The 17,890-nt window shown below is 48.8% G+C and overlaps 1 protein-coding gene across 1 annotated transcript in view; it reads left to right on the plus strand.

Annotated features, from left to right (window-relative positions):
* The window catches only part of IGSF21 (immunoglobin superfamily member 21), a 2,012,705-nt gene that overhangs the window by 1,707,426 nt on the left and 287,389 nt on the right, over nucleotides 1-17,890 (plus strand). Inside the window, exon 5 of the mRNA XM_069610317.1 lies at nucleotides 16,419-16,534. Coding sequence (XP_069466418.1) covers nucleotides 16,419-16,534 — 116 coding nt within the window. The remainder of the gene's footprint in view (nucleotides 1-16,418; nucleotides 16,535-17,890) is intronic.

Genomic DNA, 17,890 nt, shown 5'->3' on the forward strand with positions numbered 1-17,890 from the left:
AGCGTATGTCTCACGACCTGATGTAGGAGCATTGCTTCTAGCATCATCCGAGGAAGAAGAAGAGAGTGAAGCTCTTCCGGATCTCCTCAGAGGCTTACCTTTAGACGAACAAATTGAAGGAGTAAATCTCTCCTCCAATCTGACACCTGAGCAACAAGAAGAGTGCAAATCCATGTTGAATCAGTTTACCTCCCTGTTCTCGCTTTCACCAGGCTTGACCCCTTGGGGCCAGCATGACATACTCACTGGTGACTGTCTGCCAGTCAAAAGCAGAGGATACAGAATGTCAGAAAACGTACGAACCCACATCAAAGGTGAGGTCAGCAAGATGCTTGATCTCGGGGTAATAGAGCCCTCTACTAGTCCATGGTCTAGCCCAGTTGTGTTAGTACCAAAGGCCGGATCTAAAGAGCTTAGATTCTGCATGGATTATAGAGCTCTTAATGCAGTCACCAAGACTGATGCCCACCCTTTGCCAAGAACAGATGAGTTGGTGGATAAACTTGGCGCAGCCAAGTTCCTCAGCACATTTGACTTGACGTCAGGCTATTGGCAAATAACCCTGACAGACCATGCCAAGGAGAAAACTGCATTTTCTACCCCCGTTGGCTTATACCAGTTTAAGGTACTGCCTTTCGGATTGAAGAATGCACCTGCTACGTTTCAACGGATGGTAAACCAGGTTCTGAATGGGATGGAGGACTTCTGCATGGCATACTTGGATTACATCGCAGTGTTCAGCAATTCCTGGGAAGAACATGTAACCCACCTAAGAGATGTTTTGCAGGCTCTTGGACAAGCCAATCTGACCATAAAGGCGAGTAAATGCCAAATTGGACAGAGTAAGGTAGTCTATCTTGGACATGAGGTAGGAGGTGGAGAAATAAGGCCTTTGCTCAGTAAGATTGAAGCTGTGCAAAATTGGACAACACCTACTACTCAAACCCAAGTGAGAACCTTCCTAGGCCTCACTGGGTACTACAGGCATGTCATAGAGAACTATGGGACCATAGCTTCTCCACTGAATGTCATCTCCTCGCCCAAATTTCCTAAAAAGGTTAAATGGAACGAGGAGTGCAATCAGGCTTTTGAAAACCTGAAAACGGCTCTTTGCCAAGCCCCAGTACTCAGAGCTCCTGAATACCGCCAACACTTCATTGTGCAGACAGATGCTTCAAATGTAGGAATAGGTGCCGTACTCAGTCAACTGGATGGGAAAGGTAGGGAGCACCCCGTTTGCTTCATCAGCCGCAAGCTGAAGGATCCTGAAACAAGGTGGGCAACAATCGAAAGAGAGTGCTTTGCTATCGTGTGGGCTCTGAAGAAGTTTAGGCCGTACTTGTATGGTTCTACTTTTGTCATTCAGACTGACCACCAACCCTTGAGATGGTTAATGCAAATGAAAGGGGAAAACCCAAAACTATTGAGATGGTCCATCTGCCTGCAAGTGTTTGATTTCACCATTGTGCACAGGTCAGGATGTCACCACCAAAATGCTGATGGTCTCTCTAGGATGTATGTCATCGACTAGAGGTATGAGATTCATCCAGGAGTGGATTAAATCCTCCTGTCCCTTAGTCTGGGGGGGGGCGAGTGTTAGGGAGAATTCTCTGTTTAGGCTGAATTTCCTAACCTAGTGAGTCCCCCAGCAGCTTTGCTGGATTTCTGGAGTTTGTTTTTTTCCATCCTGCCAAGAGTGAGACTCTTTTCCTCCCACTCTTGGACATGAATGTGTGTAATTCCTTTGAATGTCAATGTGTTCTATGGGCTATGGGGTCTTTTATTCCATAGGGTCTCATATGTTTTTCTATGTGTGTTACACCGCACCCTACATGCCGTAACACTGGGGCATCCTAGCGGACCTCCACCATAGACTCCATACCTGGGGACTGACTACTGTCTCCCCGGGCATGTAAAGTCACCATTGGCTTTACTAGACCTAAATTTACTAACAGAGCTAGTACAAACCATCTTATTGTGGACATACTAGTAGGGGTAATTCGATTACTCCTGGGCCTGTTACTCGAGGGGGCACTGTCCCGTCCCCCCTCGTCGAGTTTTGGCTGGTGGCAGTGGAAACTACTTGTTATGTTCGACCCCGAACATAACCCTATGGGATTCGTCCCATTGTTGGAGATTGATACTTTTTCTCGTTAATCTCTAACGTACCACCGGTCTACTTATCTTAAATAAGTTTATCGGATGGTATTTTCTGCCAGAACTCGGTGTTTAAAATGGCGTCTGTGTTCTTCTCTGTGACTCCTAAACCAAAGGTTGAGCCCTTTGTTCCACTTTTCGCGGGCCTCTGTACCAGTGCCATTCTGTCTGGATTACCACAGGGGTGTGGGAGGGGTTTTAGGCACCCTGGACCGAGTTGCCTTGCCAACTCCGGTCGCACTCTGGAGTGATTGGCCCAAGTGGTGAGCCTCCCCGCTCACCACTTAGCGAGTGTTGATTGACAGCTAGGCTGAATGAATGGGGGTTTTCTGCATAAAAGCAGGGCTTTTGGGACTGGATCTTCAGAAGTCACCACAGGACCTAAGAATCCGACGAGGGTAACGCTGAGCCGACCTGCACGACGACACCTCCGGTGGAGCCCTGCGGAACCGACTCACCACTTCCCGACGACAGAGGAGATCTCCCTGCCGGAGAGTCTCTTCCCCTGACTGGTGGGAACAACCAGTCCCCTTTTCTTTTTCTTCGCCTCAGGACGCAATGGTCGAATTGCCTGTGCAGAGCACCCCGGCAACCGGATAGCCACTACCCCTGTACCGCGACCAAAAGGTGGTGCCTGGTCTCTTCCCTGGTGGTGCACCGGTAATTGCCCATTTGTGGGCACTTTTCTTCGACGACGAGATCATCTCTACTCTTGGCAAAGACCCGACGTGTATCCACCACCAGGAACAACTGCCGCCGCCGGAGCTGTCTCTCCACAAACAAGGTACCATGTCCGCCTGGCTTCCCTTTCGAGAGGTTCGAGTGAGGTGTCTTAATCCTCGCCTTTCCGTTGGGTCGCCTCCAAGCTTTCTCTAGCGTGTTGTTCTGAACTGGTTCAATCTGCCGATAACAATTTGCTACAAAGACTCGAACGCATTTCCACTAAGAGACTTTTTGGGACATACCACCTTGCCTCTCTCCGAGTGGGCCTGGCCTCTGAACTTTATGATCTATTGTGGTTCTTGCCTTCTTGCCTTGCATTTTTCCCGTGAAGTATTGAACTGTGTTGATTTCGTAACCTGCTTATTTTTCTCTCCCGTCCTAACTGATATTAGAGTGCCATCTAGGTTGAGGCATACACCTCTGTCTGCAAATAAGTGATGCTGGTAGAACCTAGACTTGTCGAAATATTGTTAGGAGGATTGATCGTTTCTTCTTCGTAGAGTAATTGTAATTGAAGTGTTTGCCGTGATAGTGCCATAGTGTTTTCCATAGATGTGCCGTTATAAATACATACCTTAATATCTTTACACTGAGTCTCGTTGCGTGTTTGCTTGTCTTACTGTGAAGAATTGCCCTATATTGTATACTCCACATACTGCTTAACTCTTCTTGTGAGAAGTCTGACTGCTCAGCCACAGCTACCAAGTGAATCTGTGAGGTACAGACTGCTACCAAGTGGGTTTACTGCCAAACACCTGTGGTCCTAAATCTTTTGCAGTGGTCCCAGAGGGAACTGCACAGGTTTCCGCCTAACACCCATTCACCAGCGCCCTTCCCCATTCCCATTTGAGCACCCTTAGGGCTCAATGGGAATGGGGAAGGCGCTAATAACGGTACCGTTATTAGCACTAAAGTCTCTTTGCGGGTCCCGTCCTTACCGCCTGCAAAAAGCAGGCGTTAAGGGAGGACCCGCAAAGGGAACTCGTAGTAGGGCGGTAAGGGTTTAACGGCACCGGTCTCGTTACCGGTGACCGTTAACCCTTACCGCCCTACTCGGATTGAGGCATTTCCCAAGCCGTGTTTGCCGGTATGTCAAAAGCATGATAGGTTTGCTATTTAAATGTGCCATTTTGTTCTCCCAGCCTGGCCTTTTGAGAGACAAAATGGCCCACTCTGTGTACTTTTATAAGGGTCCATTGGCTGATAGAAATTATCACGATCATACAACCTTATTGTATGCATCTAAACCTGGTGGCCATTATGAACTGTTAATCTACCCATAATCGTTTACTAATAATGTGTTATTTATACAGAGCTTCACCTAAGGGCTCTACAAATAACCTTTCTGTATACAATTATTACTATCCAAGTGAAATCAGGACTGAAAGCCTGGAAGAATGAAAGGCTGAGTTGGCCTTTCCCGAATTCAAACCTACGGTCTGTTTATCACACGCAAATCTCGGCAGCGAGTGCTGAACCTGCTGCGCTGTCTTACCATGCAAATTAGAGCATTTTTGAACCTCGGATATATTATTGCCAGTGTATATCTCAGACTTACTCATAGGTCAAGAATGCCATTTTTTAAATGGAAGTTCAGTAGCAGTACTTGCAGGCAGGACTGTGTAGTAATGCAATCTCTACAGGGGAACCAGGCATTGGGCCTCATTCCGAGTTGGGCGGTAAGGGTTTACCGGCACCGGTAAGGATGCCGGTGCCGGTAAATGCTTACCGCCCTATTCCGAGGTCCCTTAGCGGGACACGCAAAGGACGTGTAGTCTGACCACATGTCCTTTGCGGGTCCCGCTTAGGGACCAGGGTGCTAATTATGGTCCCGCTCTTTGCGGGCCTGTATTTAGTGCCTTCCCCATTCCCATTGAGCCCTATGGGGGCTCAAATGGGATTGGGGAATGGTTTACTGAAGGGGGATTTACCGGGTTCTCCAAGGTCGGAATGACCCGATAAATCCCCATTCAGCCAGACCGGACCCGGGTTTGGAGGCAGCCATGGTGCTAATAGCACCATGGCTACCTTCAAACTCGGAATGAGGCCCATTGTCTCTAAGCCCACAAATAAACGTGCAGTTTCTTCTTTTAAAGTCACAGGCCACAGGCGTTTTTTAAAACTTTATTTACATATCTATGAGCCCGGTTTTGCATTGCTTGTCCAGGCTGAGATTGCATGAAGGCAGTGCAAAGGAGAGTGGACTTTGAGAGTGACCTATTGGAGTAAGATAAATAATAAAAAAATAAAAAAGGCCTATTTTGGACCACACGCCTCTGTGCCACTAGAAAGAAGAGTAGAACAGAAAAGCACTCAGAATTCCTGCAATCATGGTGTAGCCATCCCTGCGCCTGTCTTTTCTCTATTCCCTGCACTCACGAGGTGCTACACCCGTTTAACCAGCCTGCCATGCAGTGGGCAAGGGAACTTGTTATGTTATGTTCTGTTATGTTTCACATTTCTATGGCCTTCTAGCTCGTTGGGTTCTGCAGGAGAATGTGTTGGGTTGGGGCAGGAAATTAGGAAGAGTGCTGTGAGCCATGCAAGGTAGATGTTGCTGTGTGCAGATTGGAAGGAACCAGGTTCAGTCCCAGTACACTTCTAAGTTTTAGGTGAGCTGTTCGGTGAGAGATGGTCTGTCTTTGGTAACAGGTGTGAGTTTGCGGGGTGACCTAATCAGGGTGATTCATGCAGGTGATCTGTATTGAGGTAATGTTAAGAGTGTCTTGCATGGAGTGTTGCAGCATTTTTGTGCTGTGAAAGTGTTTTAGGTATGTGTCTTTGGGCTCACGTGTGTTTGGGAGATGTTCCAACATGCATGAACTCAAGTGGGTTTGCGTTTTGAGGTAATGGTTGTGCTGTTAGGTTGTGAGGAATTCGACCATCCGCAGAGGGAGTGTGCGCTCACCTGGGCTTTTTAGAAATTTTGTAAGAAATGGAATGATAGGAGATCATCCTCGGAAAATGTGTGGGGTTAATCTGCAGGCATTTTCCTATGCTCCCCACACAACAAACACATAGTCAAGTGTATTCTGAGGGGACACAGCCTACAGGCGCAATCCTCTCTGTCACATTTAGCTGGAATGTGACACCTAGGAGTACAAGAACGTATCTCAGGAAGGGGGAAGGCAATACCTTCCTCCTGCCAGGCCAGCCTAATTAAACATGTAAGGCTCTATGGATCCACCCTGCCCATTGTAGTTATGTGTGATAGCAGTGCATACTGATGAGAGTTAATTGAAGCAGGCCTGCGAAGAGTCTTGGCCGCAGAACTACCAAGGGCAGGAAACCCCAACAACTTTTTGATATGCAATGTGCCAGCTTGGAGCTAGTTCCCACACTCTGTATTAAGGGTAGTTAATGTCATGTAGGGGGCAACTGTTAACTGTAGGCAACCCCTGCAAGGAGACCCCCTTTGCAGGGAAGATGTATGTGACTTGATGGAGACTGAAAGTCTGTTTTCACCAAAAACTTCAAGGGAGACCTGTGCTTTGATCAGAAGCCAAATGAGCTCAATTAACCTGAGAGACACGTTGATCCACAACAGATAGGGAGATGGATGGGACTTAGTAGTACATGTAGTCACCCCTTACCTTTCCTGTTGCAAAGCACTCTGGTTATAACCTCACACATAACAGAAGTTTGTTGGTGGGGAACCAGGATTGCTTCATTAAGGTAGGCGTAGCCTGCACCAATCACTGGGGCCCATTTGGCTTTAAAAGAGGGTTGAGCCCCTCTTTTGGCAGATCGTCTGAAGACTTCGAAAGGAGTAAGAAGAAGGACTAATTTGGACACTGGCTGAAGGTACAGTGTGCCTTACAACTTTTGCCAATGAAGGAGGGCCGTGATTTCCAATAGGATTTCCCTCTCCTAAACATCTCCTGGGAACAGAGGAAAATACAGAACTTAGAGGACCCGTGCAACAACTCCAGAACTGGTACGCATCCAGCACATAGCGTGCCCTGCTAGGTTCTGCCAACAAGCTTCCTAGGTGGGAAGTGCCAGAGCATCTCTGAACAAAGGACAAGGTTGCTGCCCTCAAACACTACCCTCAGCTTTAGTCTGTCCGACGTAAATGATGACACAAGCCCTGCCAAGAAGCTAGAAGGAGTGCCACAACAAGCATCAACCAGCATCCATCTTTTAAGGAAATTATCGAGGCATTCAAGCCCCTCAAGCTGCAACCGGCTGCACCACTGACTGTTGTCACGCCGTAGTCACTAAAGCCACCAGAGACACCTTGACCAGCGTTCCAGATCCGCAAACCAGCAGAGAGACACTGGGCCTCATTATGACATCGGCGGTAGCCTGTAATACAGGCACAGCTGCCGCCGGTGTCATTTTCTTTCTGGCGCCCGCAAATGGACCATTACTGGGTCATTACGGCCCTGCTGGACCCGGTAATTGCCCATTTGTGGGCACTGGAAAAAAGATGCTCTCCATTCCCATTCGGCCCCATAGGGCTGAATGGGAATGGGGAGGTTGAATGCACCGGCACAGTTTACAACGGTGTCGGTGCATCCGACATGCTGTGCTCGTGGGTGCCTTTCTGCCTGTTAAATGGAAAATCATATTGTGCCTCCTTTCTTGTATATAATGGCCTAAGCCCAGTTGTTCTGCGAAGAAAACCGCGTTTCAAATGTTCCGATTTTAGATCGATTTCGTCGCCATTTTGGGATCATCTGCCATTTTGATTTGTGTTCAAATGTAACTCTGTATTCTAAAATGGAGGACTGTGTTTCCCGCTTGTAACCGAGCTGTCCTGAAGCTTGCACCATAGTTAATGTTTAGACTGTCCGTTGGCTGAATGTTTAGGCTGAGTAAAGAGACCTTGGGCCTCATTACGAGGCGGGCGGTAAGGGATTTTTGACTATGATCCACCGTGTAGACCAGCCTGCAGCCGTCCCTCCAGCCTCACTTGCCGAATTGCCTGCCGCCTGATACCCGCAGCTGTCTCCCATCTTGACCTTTGTGGCAGGAGCTGCCAAGCATCCAGGAACCGACTCAATGCTTCCGAGCATCAAGATCATCTCAAGTACAAGATACATTGTGGTTCTGTCCCCCTGGTCCTTCTCCGAAGGCTCCTAGTGACATTTACGCCCCCTTGCTCCCTTGGTGCTGAAACAAAGTAACCTTGAACAGCTAAAACGGATTGCTTTACCAACTACTCTCCTGTCAGTATATAGAGTACATCCCTTTCCTTCGTGAAAATGTCTGTCCTCTGTGTTCCTTTACAGGGTGGGTTGTATTTTTCTATTTGCTATAACTGTCTGTTGTAATAATAATAAATAAGATATTTGTATACAACCTTGCTAGGACAGTCCCTTTTATCATTGGGTAATAATTGTATATTCGCTGTGTTGCAACTACCCAACGATCCATGACATTGCAGAGATAAGCCTGTCGTTCCGTCCACGTTACTAAAATTGGAATTTATAATTGACTTGTGGATACAATCTGTAACAATCTCTTCTGGTGTACTAGAAGTGTGGGGCTGATTGATGGTTTAGAAACCTACATTCATCCCTGAACCACTGGTGTCCCAGAAGTTGATTTGTCACAAAGGTAGTGAGTGTTTCAGCGTTATGGTCATGTGGCGTTGCTTAGGTTGGGAGGATGGAAGGTTGCTTGGTAGTTAGTATTGACTTAGGGCAAGGCAATGCCACAGGGGATTTCCAGATATCTGGTCCATTGGCGGGAGTACTGGTGCTCTGAACCTCCTACCGGTAGCATCAAGGTGAATGCTTTGTGCTTGGGTATAATCCAAGACACAACAGTTTATGCTAAAAGTGGGTTGGGGTAGTAAGTGATGATGGTGGTGGTGGTGGTGGTGATGATGGTGGTGGTGGCGGTGGTGCTGATGGTGCTGGTGGTGGTGATGATGGTGGTGTAGGTAGTGATGATGGTGATGGTGGTGATGATGATGGTGGCGGTGGTGGTGATGATGGTGGTGGTGATGATAGTGGTGGTGGTGATGATGGTGCTGGTGGTGGTTATGATGGTGGTGTAGGTGGTGATGATGGTGATGGTGGTGGTGGTGGTGGTGATGATGGTGGTGGTGGTGGTGATGATGGTGCTGGTGGTGGTGATGATGGTGGTGTAGGTGTTGATGATGGTGATGGTGGTGATGATGATGGTGGTGGTGGTGGTGATGATGGTGCTGGTGGTGGTGATGATGGTGGTGTAGGTGGTGATGATGATGGTGGTGGTGGTGGTGAAGGTGGTGGTGGTGGTGGTGGTGATGATGGTGGTGGTGGTGATGATGGTGGTGATGATGGTGGTGTAGGTGGTGATGATGGTGGTGGTGGTGGTGATGGTACTGGTGGTGGTGATGATGGTGGTGTAGGTGGTGATGATGGTGGTGGTGGTGGTGAAGATGGTGGTGGTGGTGGTGGTGATGATGGTGGTGGTGGTGATGATGGTGGTGGTGGTGGTGATGATGGTGGTGGTGGTGGTGATGATTGTGGTGGTGGTGATGATGGTGCTGGTGGTGGTGATGATGGTGGTGTAGGTGGTGATGATGGTGATGGTGGTGATGATGATGGTGGTGGTGGTGGTGATGATGGTGCTGGTGGTGGTGGTGATGATGGTGGTGTAGGTGGTGATGATGGTGGTGGTGGTGATGATGATGGTGGTGTAGGTGTTGATGATGGTGGTGGTGATGATGGTGGTGGTGATGATGGTGCTGGTGGTGGTGATGATGGTGGGGTAGGTGGTGATGATGGTGATGGTGGTGATGATGATGGTGGTGGTGGTGGTGATGATGGTGCTGGTGGTGGTGATGATGGTGGTGTAGGTGGTGATGATGGTGATGGTGGTGATGATGATGCTGGAGATGGAAATGATGTTGACGATGACTAGAGGGGTGTCTGCAGCATGTACAAATAGGGCTCCGAGGCACTTGTTTCTGGTAGTAGTGGTCCCTATTTAGATTACATTGTGTAGACTGACCCAGGCGTTAGTTTGCTTTCTCTCCCAGACACCCCATTACCTATCTTTCATGCCAAAACGAGTACAGAAAACCTACCAAATATGAGCTGTTCCCCTACTGAATGCAAAAGTTTCAAATGGCAAAGTTTCGAAAAAAAATGCATCGAAAAATGTATTTAAACGAAAAATGAATGGGGGTCCCCCCAAGCCCCGTTTGTTACCGCTTAAGCCCCATTAAAGTAAAAAAAAAAAAAAAAAAAACAAAACGGTACCTACAAAAGAAATTCTTTTTTTCGATGCATTTTTTTTCGAAACGTTACCATTTGAAACTATGTTTTCGAAGCAATGCCTGGATACCCTTTAAGTCTAAAAATGAAAATATTGCTCACTGAAAGCCTGTACATAGGGAGGCCAGCATAAAAGTCTCTGCCATAATGATTTGAAAGTTCTGCCCCCAAATAGGATTTGTTACAAAGGAGGAGAATATTTAGGGTCGTATTAAAATATATTTGGTAAGGCATTCCAGTGGCCCTCCTGAGATCTTGGGGGCCTATGGAGCGACTGCACTACTTGGCCAGTCCAGGCTTTCGTCTGGCCATGCATTTTGGGATCCAATGTGTTGATCTTTGTCACCTGTCTCTGCCCTCACAGCTGTAAAATCAGCTGAGTTTGGATAAGGTCATTTGGAATCTTTACAGTCGAGCCTCCTAGGCTGGAAGTGTTGGCTGATCATGCCTCTAGGAGTGTTGGTGTCTTCAGAGTTGTCTTTTTCAGCGTTGCCTGTTGGTTCCGTGCGCAGGAACCTTGTGGCTTTGGGTTTCGTGGTCCCTTGTCAGTATCTTCAGACTGGAGAGATGCGGTTAACTGCAAACAATGTGGGGGGGACCAGGTAGCATCAGATACATTCTTCAATGTGGGTGAACTCCCAGGGCGGCCATGAGTGGTTATGGTAACAGACCCAGAAAACCCAGATGTGGCACCTGAGGGATGGTGGTACCCAACTCGAGTATGCCACATTAGGGTCCCTCCCCTCACAGTGAAGTGTAGGCGGGGCAACAGTAGACTGGAGATTTGGAGGTGGAACAGGAAGGCAGAAGCATTGGACCTGTACACTTGATTCAAGGTAAGTTCAAGCGGGGGACACTATTGGGTATTTGGGAACATCATAGGGGTGTGAACCATACAGTGAGAAGTGCTCTGTTCTGTGAGCCTCATGGGGCATTGGATGTACCAAAAGGAGGGCGTGGTAGCGCACGATTCCCACTGGCAGATGCTTCGGGGCAGCTAGGATTCTCTTGTCAAAAACGGTATCACCCATCAGTGTTGATTGGGTTCGGTGGGATGATTGGGTGACACTGCCAGACATGGGATCTTCCCAAAACCCAGTGATGCTTGGAGTCATTGATGCCTTGTTCCCTGATGAGGGGCTACCTTTGTCCGTCCCCTGAGAAGGACCAACTCCACCAAACATGTTTGGTAGAAAGTGCAAGTCAACTATGACAGGTCCTGGCTAATAGCAGCAGGATCTCTGGTAACTGCATGACCTTAATCACGGCAGCCCCGGCTGGTGACACCACATCCCTCTAAATACGCAGTGAACATCAACCATCTAGAGTCTATGGCCTACCGAAATGTCCACGAGTAAAATAGACGTATAAATGAACCGACTGCTATCAAACACTCCCCCAGCCTCCTCAGCACCCTTCCAAATGTCAGACCTCTTAGGATGCTTATTGCAGCACATCCAACCCACCTACTGCTTATCTCGGCCCAAGGTCGCACGCATTCTAAGCCATGAGACATCTTTCCCTTGCCTTGAACCTAGTATTAGAACAGTATGTTCTACGCACTTCCTTCTGTCACTACACCAAGAAGACCCTTCCTTTTAACCCATCTACTGCTCTTATACTTATGAGGATTGCCAACGAATTGCAAGAAAAGATAATCGAGTAGCCCCGACATCTCCACTAGAAGACAGTAGGACATCTGGTCTATCGCGATTAGAAGATGCATTATGATTGCTTACATGACGCTTAGAAGAGCTATTCTGGCAACCCGGCTAGTGCACCTAGAGTACTTTCTCACACAGGAAGCCTGATTAAATGGTGGCATCAATAACAAAGCTTTATCCGAGCCACAAGGCCCTTAGGAACACACCACTTGTGGGGACATCAGCCGCCGACATGGCTACCAAAACGCACGCACCACGACAAATTTGGTCTAGCTGGGCACATAACGCTTTGGCCTCCTTATACCAGACTAAGCCTCAACACTTCGGCCATCAGAATACAGCAATGACCTATGACAAAATTTGGTCCAGCTGGACACATAAGCAGTCTTTGCACTCACACAATCTCCTGACCTCCCACAGCACCCGGCCACATGCCTGATCTCTTGGGTTGCTTACTGGAGCCCGGCCAGCCCACTTAATTTTGTATCTTGGCCAAATGCACACACATGCGCTAAGCCTTTTCGAACATTTCCTATATTCTGGATTACGGTCCCCGAAGGCGTTCCCACCACAAGCACGTTGACACCATAGAAATGGGAAAGCTGCTATATAAATAACTACTGCAATCCAAAACATCTTTGATAAAGTCAATGCTCCAGGGTTATGGTGGATTTCCAGAGAAGTTTCAATAACTGGCTCGGTTACTGGGTACTTCTATTGGAATTAATTCCCATTACTTGGTACATGAAAGCCCTGGTCACTCTGTTCAAACTCTGTAGGCAAACTCGCACTTCCTTGGTGCGAATAGGTATGTGTATTTGGCCTGGAAAGCCACACAAATGAAAACAGTGGTGTGTATCATCGGGGTTAGCTTCCCGTAGCAGCTGCCATTTTAGCAGGTGTTCCAGCGGTATGTTGATCGAAAAACATTTGACCTTTTCAATCTAAGCAAATATTTTTGATAATTGTTTCGGTCAAATTAAAATAAATAAATATATGGGGAGGGGTAAGAGAATAGATTAAGGTGGAGGGGGAAGTGAGAGGGTTGCGGGGGTCTCCCACCATATTTTCGACCAAAGAAACGACCAAACAAATAGGTCAAATTGGAAAAGGTCAAATATTTTTGCTCAAGTAAATTTAAACCATTCCAGCAAGATGAGTCTCAAGGGATCTGGAACCGGGTACATCAAATACTATTACAGGGACCCTTGCAGCTACTCACAATGGGCATCATTTTAAGGGGACAAGGATGTTTGGGGCACACCATTTTGCCCCCTTCGTTTGGCAGGGGTCCCTTTCCCTTTGATGTCATGCCCCCTCCAACATTTTCAAAGTTACTCCATTGCTACTCACAGCTGTGCACTGTCGGTCTCACAAGATGTTTTCTCTGTTGGTTTCAACCATTGCGGACGAATGCCCTATATTACAGTGTCTGTTTCATAATCATATTGGGCAGTCAACTCAGTTGACCATCCATAATTGGTGTCCACGTATGAAATGCCCTCATAGCTATCTGTAACTACCCTCCACCTGCGTCACAAGGCCGCAAAAAAGAACGAAATGCAGAAATTCACCTATCAAAAGTATAACATATGTATAGTGAGAAAATATTGATGCACATGAGAAAAGTGCCTGTGACAGAGATGCTGTGTGGTTGGTCTGAAACTCTCAGGCTTAGGTGCGCAGTTCCCTGGGCTGCTATTCTCTGTGACCTCCTTCTATTGCCCCGACCCCATCTCAATTCTGGCAGAGACCCCATCCCAATGCTCCAGTTCCTAGCCCCACAGCCCTGCACTCCTGTACAGAATACCCAACCCAGTGCTCCAAGGCTAAGCCCCTCAGTCATGTGCTCCCAATACAGAGCACCCGTCCCAATGCTCTGCGTCTAATTCCTCAGTCCCGTGCTCCTACTCACAGCACCCATCACAGTGCTCCAAGTCTAATCCCTCAGTCCCGTGCTCCTACTCACAGCACCCATCCCAATGCTCCACGTCTAATCCCTCAGTCCCGTGCTCCTGCTCACAGTACCCATCACAGTGCTCCAAGTCTAATCCCTCAGTCCTGTGCTCCTACTCACAGCACCCATCCCAATGCTCCAAGTCTAAGCCCCTCAAACCTGTGCTCCCAGTCACAGCACCCATCCCAATGCTCCAAGTGCAAGCACCGCAGCCCTGTGCTCCCAGGCATAGCACCCATTCCAATACTCCACGTCCATACCGATTAGCTCTGTGCTCCCAGTAAAGAACATCCATCCCAATGCTACATGTCTAAGCCCCTCAACCCTGTTGTGCTCTCCGTCATAGCCCCCATCCTATTGCTCCAAATCTAAGCCCGTCAACCCTGTGTTCCATGTCTACACTCCTCAGCCCTGGGTCTCCAGTACAAAGCACCCATCCCAATGCCCCAAGTCCAAGCACCTCAGCCCTGTGCTCCTAGTCACAGAACCCATCCCAATGCTCCAAGTCCAAGCACCTCAGCCCTGTGCTCCTAGTCACAGAACCCATCCCAATGCTCCTAGTGCAAGCACCTCAGCCCTGTGCTCCTAGTCACAGAACCCATCCCAATGCTCCAAGTGCAAGCACCTCAGCCCTGTGCTCCTAGTCACAGAACCCATCCCAATGCTCCAAGTGCAAGCACCTCAGCGCTGTGCTCCTAGTCACAGAACCCATCCCAATATTCCAGGTCTAAGCACCTCCGTCCTGTGCTCCTAGTCACAGAACCCATCCCAATGCTCCAAGTGCAAGCACCTCAGCCCTGTGCTCCTAGTCACAGAACCCATCCCAATATTCCAGGTCTAAGCACCTTCGTCCTGTGCTCCTAGTCACAGAACCCATCCCAATGCTCCAAGTGCAAGCACCTCAGCCCTGTGCTCCTAGTCACAGAACCCATCCCAATGCTCCAAGTGCAAGCACCTCAGCCCTGTGCTCCTAGTCACAGAACCCATCCCAATATTCCAGGTCTAAGCACCTCCGTCCTGTGCTCCTAGTCACAGAACCCATCCCAATGCTCCAAGTGCAAGCACCTCAGCCCTGTGCTCCTAGTCACAGAACCCATCCCAATATTCCAGGTCTAAGCACCTCCGTCCTGTGCTCCTAGTCACAGAACACATCCCAATGCTCCAAGTGCAAGCACCTCAGCGCTGTGCTCCTAGTCACAGAACCCATCCCAATATTCCAGGTCTAAGCACCTCCGTCCTGTGCTCCTAGTCACAGAACCCATCCCAATACTCCAAGTGCAAGCACATGTGCCATGTGCTCCTAGTCACAGAACCCATCCCAATGGTCCGGGTCTAAGCACCTCAGTCCTGCGCTCCTAGTCACAGAACTCACCCCAATGCTCACAGGCTGGGCCCCCAGCCCTGTGCTCTCAGTACAGAGCACCTAACCCAGAACTCCAAGCCTAGGCCCCTCCGCCCTGTGGTCCTAGTATAGAACACCAATCCCAGGGCTCCAAGTCTAAGCCCCCCAGCCCTGTGCTCCCAATACATAGCACCTAACCCCGTGCTCCATGTCTAAGCCTCTCAGCCCTCTGCTAGTCACAGAACCCACCCCAGTTCTCCAGATATAAGCCCCTCAGCCCCATGCTCCCAGTACAGAGCACCCATCCTGGTGACCCAAGCCTTTGCCCAAAGTGCTGTGCCTTCAGAACAGAGCACCCATCCCAGTGTGTCGCATCTAAGCCCATCAGCCCTGTGCTTCTAGTCACAGTACCCATCCCAATACTCCAATTCTACCCCCTTCAGCCCTCTGCTCCCAGTACAGAGCAGCCCTCCCAGGGTGCCGCGTCTACGCCCGTCTGCCCTGTGCTCTTATTCCAGTGTTCCCAGTGAGAGGACCAACTCCAGCCCACACAAGTCTTACCCTGTTGTCCATGCCAGTGCTCCCAGTCCAGGCGTGAGTCCCCGTACCACTGGCCCACATCTAGGACCCTCTCCCACTGCACTCCAGCCATGGATCTCAGCCACAGCACCCATCCCAGTGCTCCAATTGCAGGCCCCTCATCTGAGTCACCCGATCTATGACCCAGTGCTCCCTGTCTGAACAGCTATCTAAAGCCTCCCACATTCACAGCCTGGCCCCCTCTTTTCCAGTGTGTTAAGTCCGAGTCCCAAAAACAGTTTTCTCTGTCTAAGTCCATCCCACAAGTTATTCTGTCTAAGACCCCACCTCAGAGCTCCTCATCCGATCCTCTGCACCCCAATGGCCACAGTCTGAGTAACCCCATACCTTGAGGAGCAAGCCCCCACACCAGTGCACCCCATTAGACGCCCCCACCCACGTTCTCCCTCTCTAAGACCCTCACCTTAATGCTCCCATAACAAGCCCCCATCCCAGTCCTCCCAATCAGATACATAATCCCAGTGCTACCAAGGGACCCCCAATGCACAATTGCTCCCCTTTGAAAATGTTTACCACTGCTCCTACCCCTATCCCTGGGGAACAGGGAGGCGGGGGGGATTGGAATGAGCAAAGTTGCCCCACTTCCCCCATTAACGATTGTAGAAATGTCTTCTGGATATCAAGTAATTAAATTGATTGATTATGATCACTTATTTCGTTGGTGCTCTTATCGTATGTATTAATTCTTAGTCTCATGTTTCCACTTCTCTCAAATGCAGCAGACTGATACCTTGATGTTGTTTTTTTCCTACCAACAGCGCCACCCAGTGCCATATCAGTGATCGCCGCAGAGTCACCCGCCCCATTCAGCCGGTACCAGGCCCAGAACTTTACCCTGGTCTGCATCATCTCTGGTGGAAAGCCTGCACCCATGGTGAGTATGAATAGTACTGCGCCGATACTGACACCCCACTGTGAGTAATAATACAATTAGTGAGACTCCCATGGTGAATAGGTAGACCTTTGTGAGAATGGTGACTCCTGCATGGTGAGTGTCCAGAGCTGTTGTGAGTGGTTAGGCCCCAGTGGTGAGTGTCTAGGAACATTGTGCTGTAAGGTAGACCGCCATTGTTAGTGTGTCGAACTCCTTAATATTTGCGAGGCTCTCCTGGTGAGTGTATGGAGTTTTGTGCAAGTGGTGAGGTTTCCATGGTGAGTGTTGGGAGTCAGTGTGATTAAGTATGCCGCCACAGTGAGTTTCCGGAGCACTGTGTGAAGTCTGACACACGAGTTGTGAGTATCTAAATCTCTGTGGGAATACTTAGGTCCACATGTTGAGATTACGGGGCACCATGAGAATGATGACACCGCTGTAGTGAGTATGCAAAGGACTGTGTTATCATGTTGTGCGTGCAAAGCACAGTGTGAATGAGGAGCCCCCTCTAAGGGGTGTTAAAATAAGCATGTAAATGTTAAGGCACCATGGCCAGTGTTTGAAGCATTGTGCTATGCAGCCATCTTGGGTCGGCTCACACTCCAGCTGAAGGCCACAAGGCGCTCCTCTGGGAACACCAATCAACACCCCCAGTCCTGGGAGGATCGCTCAGCGGCAACATGTTCGCCTTGGAAGCAAGACGACACGAAGCAACACAGGTTCGATCCCCGGGTCCACGCTTAGAAAGCTCTGGGTATTTAAGCGCGTTATAAATACGCAACTAAAGGCAAAAAAAACCCAAAAAACAATTACGCAACTAAAAAACAATTCCTGTAACAGCACGTCGATGCCTGCGGGCTGTGTGAGCACTTTAAAAATGCAAAAATAAAAAATAATAAAATAAAGAAACAAATTGCCTCATACCAGCAACCCCAGGGACCAAATCAGAGACCGAGCATTGATGCACTGGGTGATCAGGTGATGAGAGCGCTTGTCATCGGTTCTGTTTTAAGGCTTTACTTTCTGCATGTTACATCACTTCTAGCGTGGCCATCTTGAATCAGTGACATAACTTCCTGTGGCCATCTTGGATTGATGACATCACCTCCAGTGGCCATCTTGACCCTGCCCACACTCCGCTGAAGGCCACAAGAGAGTCTTCTGGAAACACCAATTAAGAAGAAATCGCCTCATCACAGCAACACCATGGATAAAATCGAAGACCAACCATTGATGGAATAGGCGATCAGGTGACAAGAGCATGTGTCATCCCTTCGGGACTCCTAAGGGGAACCAAGCCAGAGACATCACAGTTAAGGGTGGAACAGTGAAGGGTAAAGACCAGCCACTGACCAG

Source organism: Ambystoma mexicanum, chromosome 8 (genome assembly GCF_040938575.1).
Source record: "Ambystoma mexicanum isolate Mex_15411 chromosome 8, UKY_AmexF1_1, whole genome shotgun sequence".
NCBI classification, from domain to species: Eukaryota; Metazoa; Chordata; class Amphibia; order Caudata; family Ambystomatidae; genus Ambystoma; species Ambystoma mexicanum.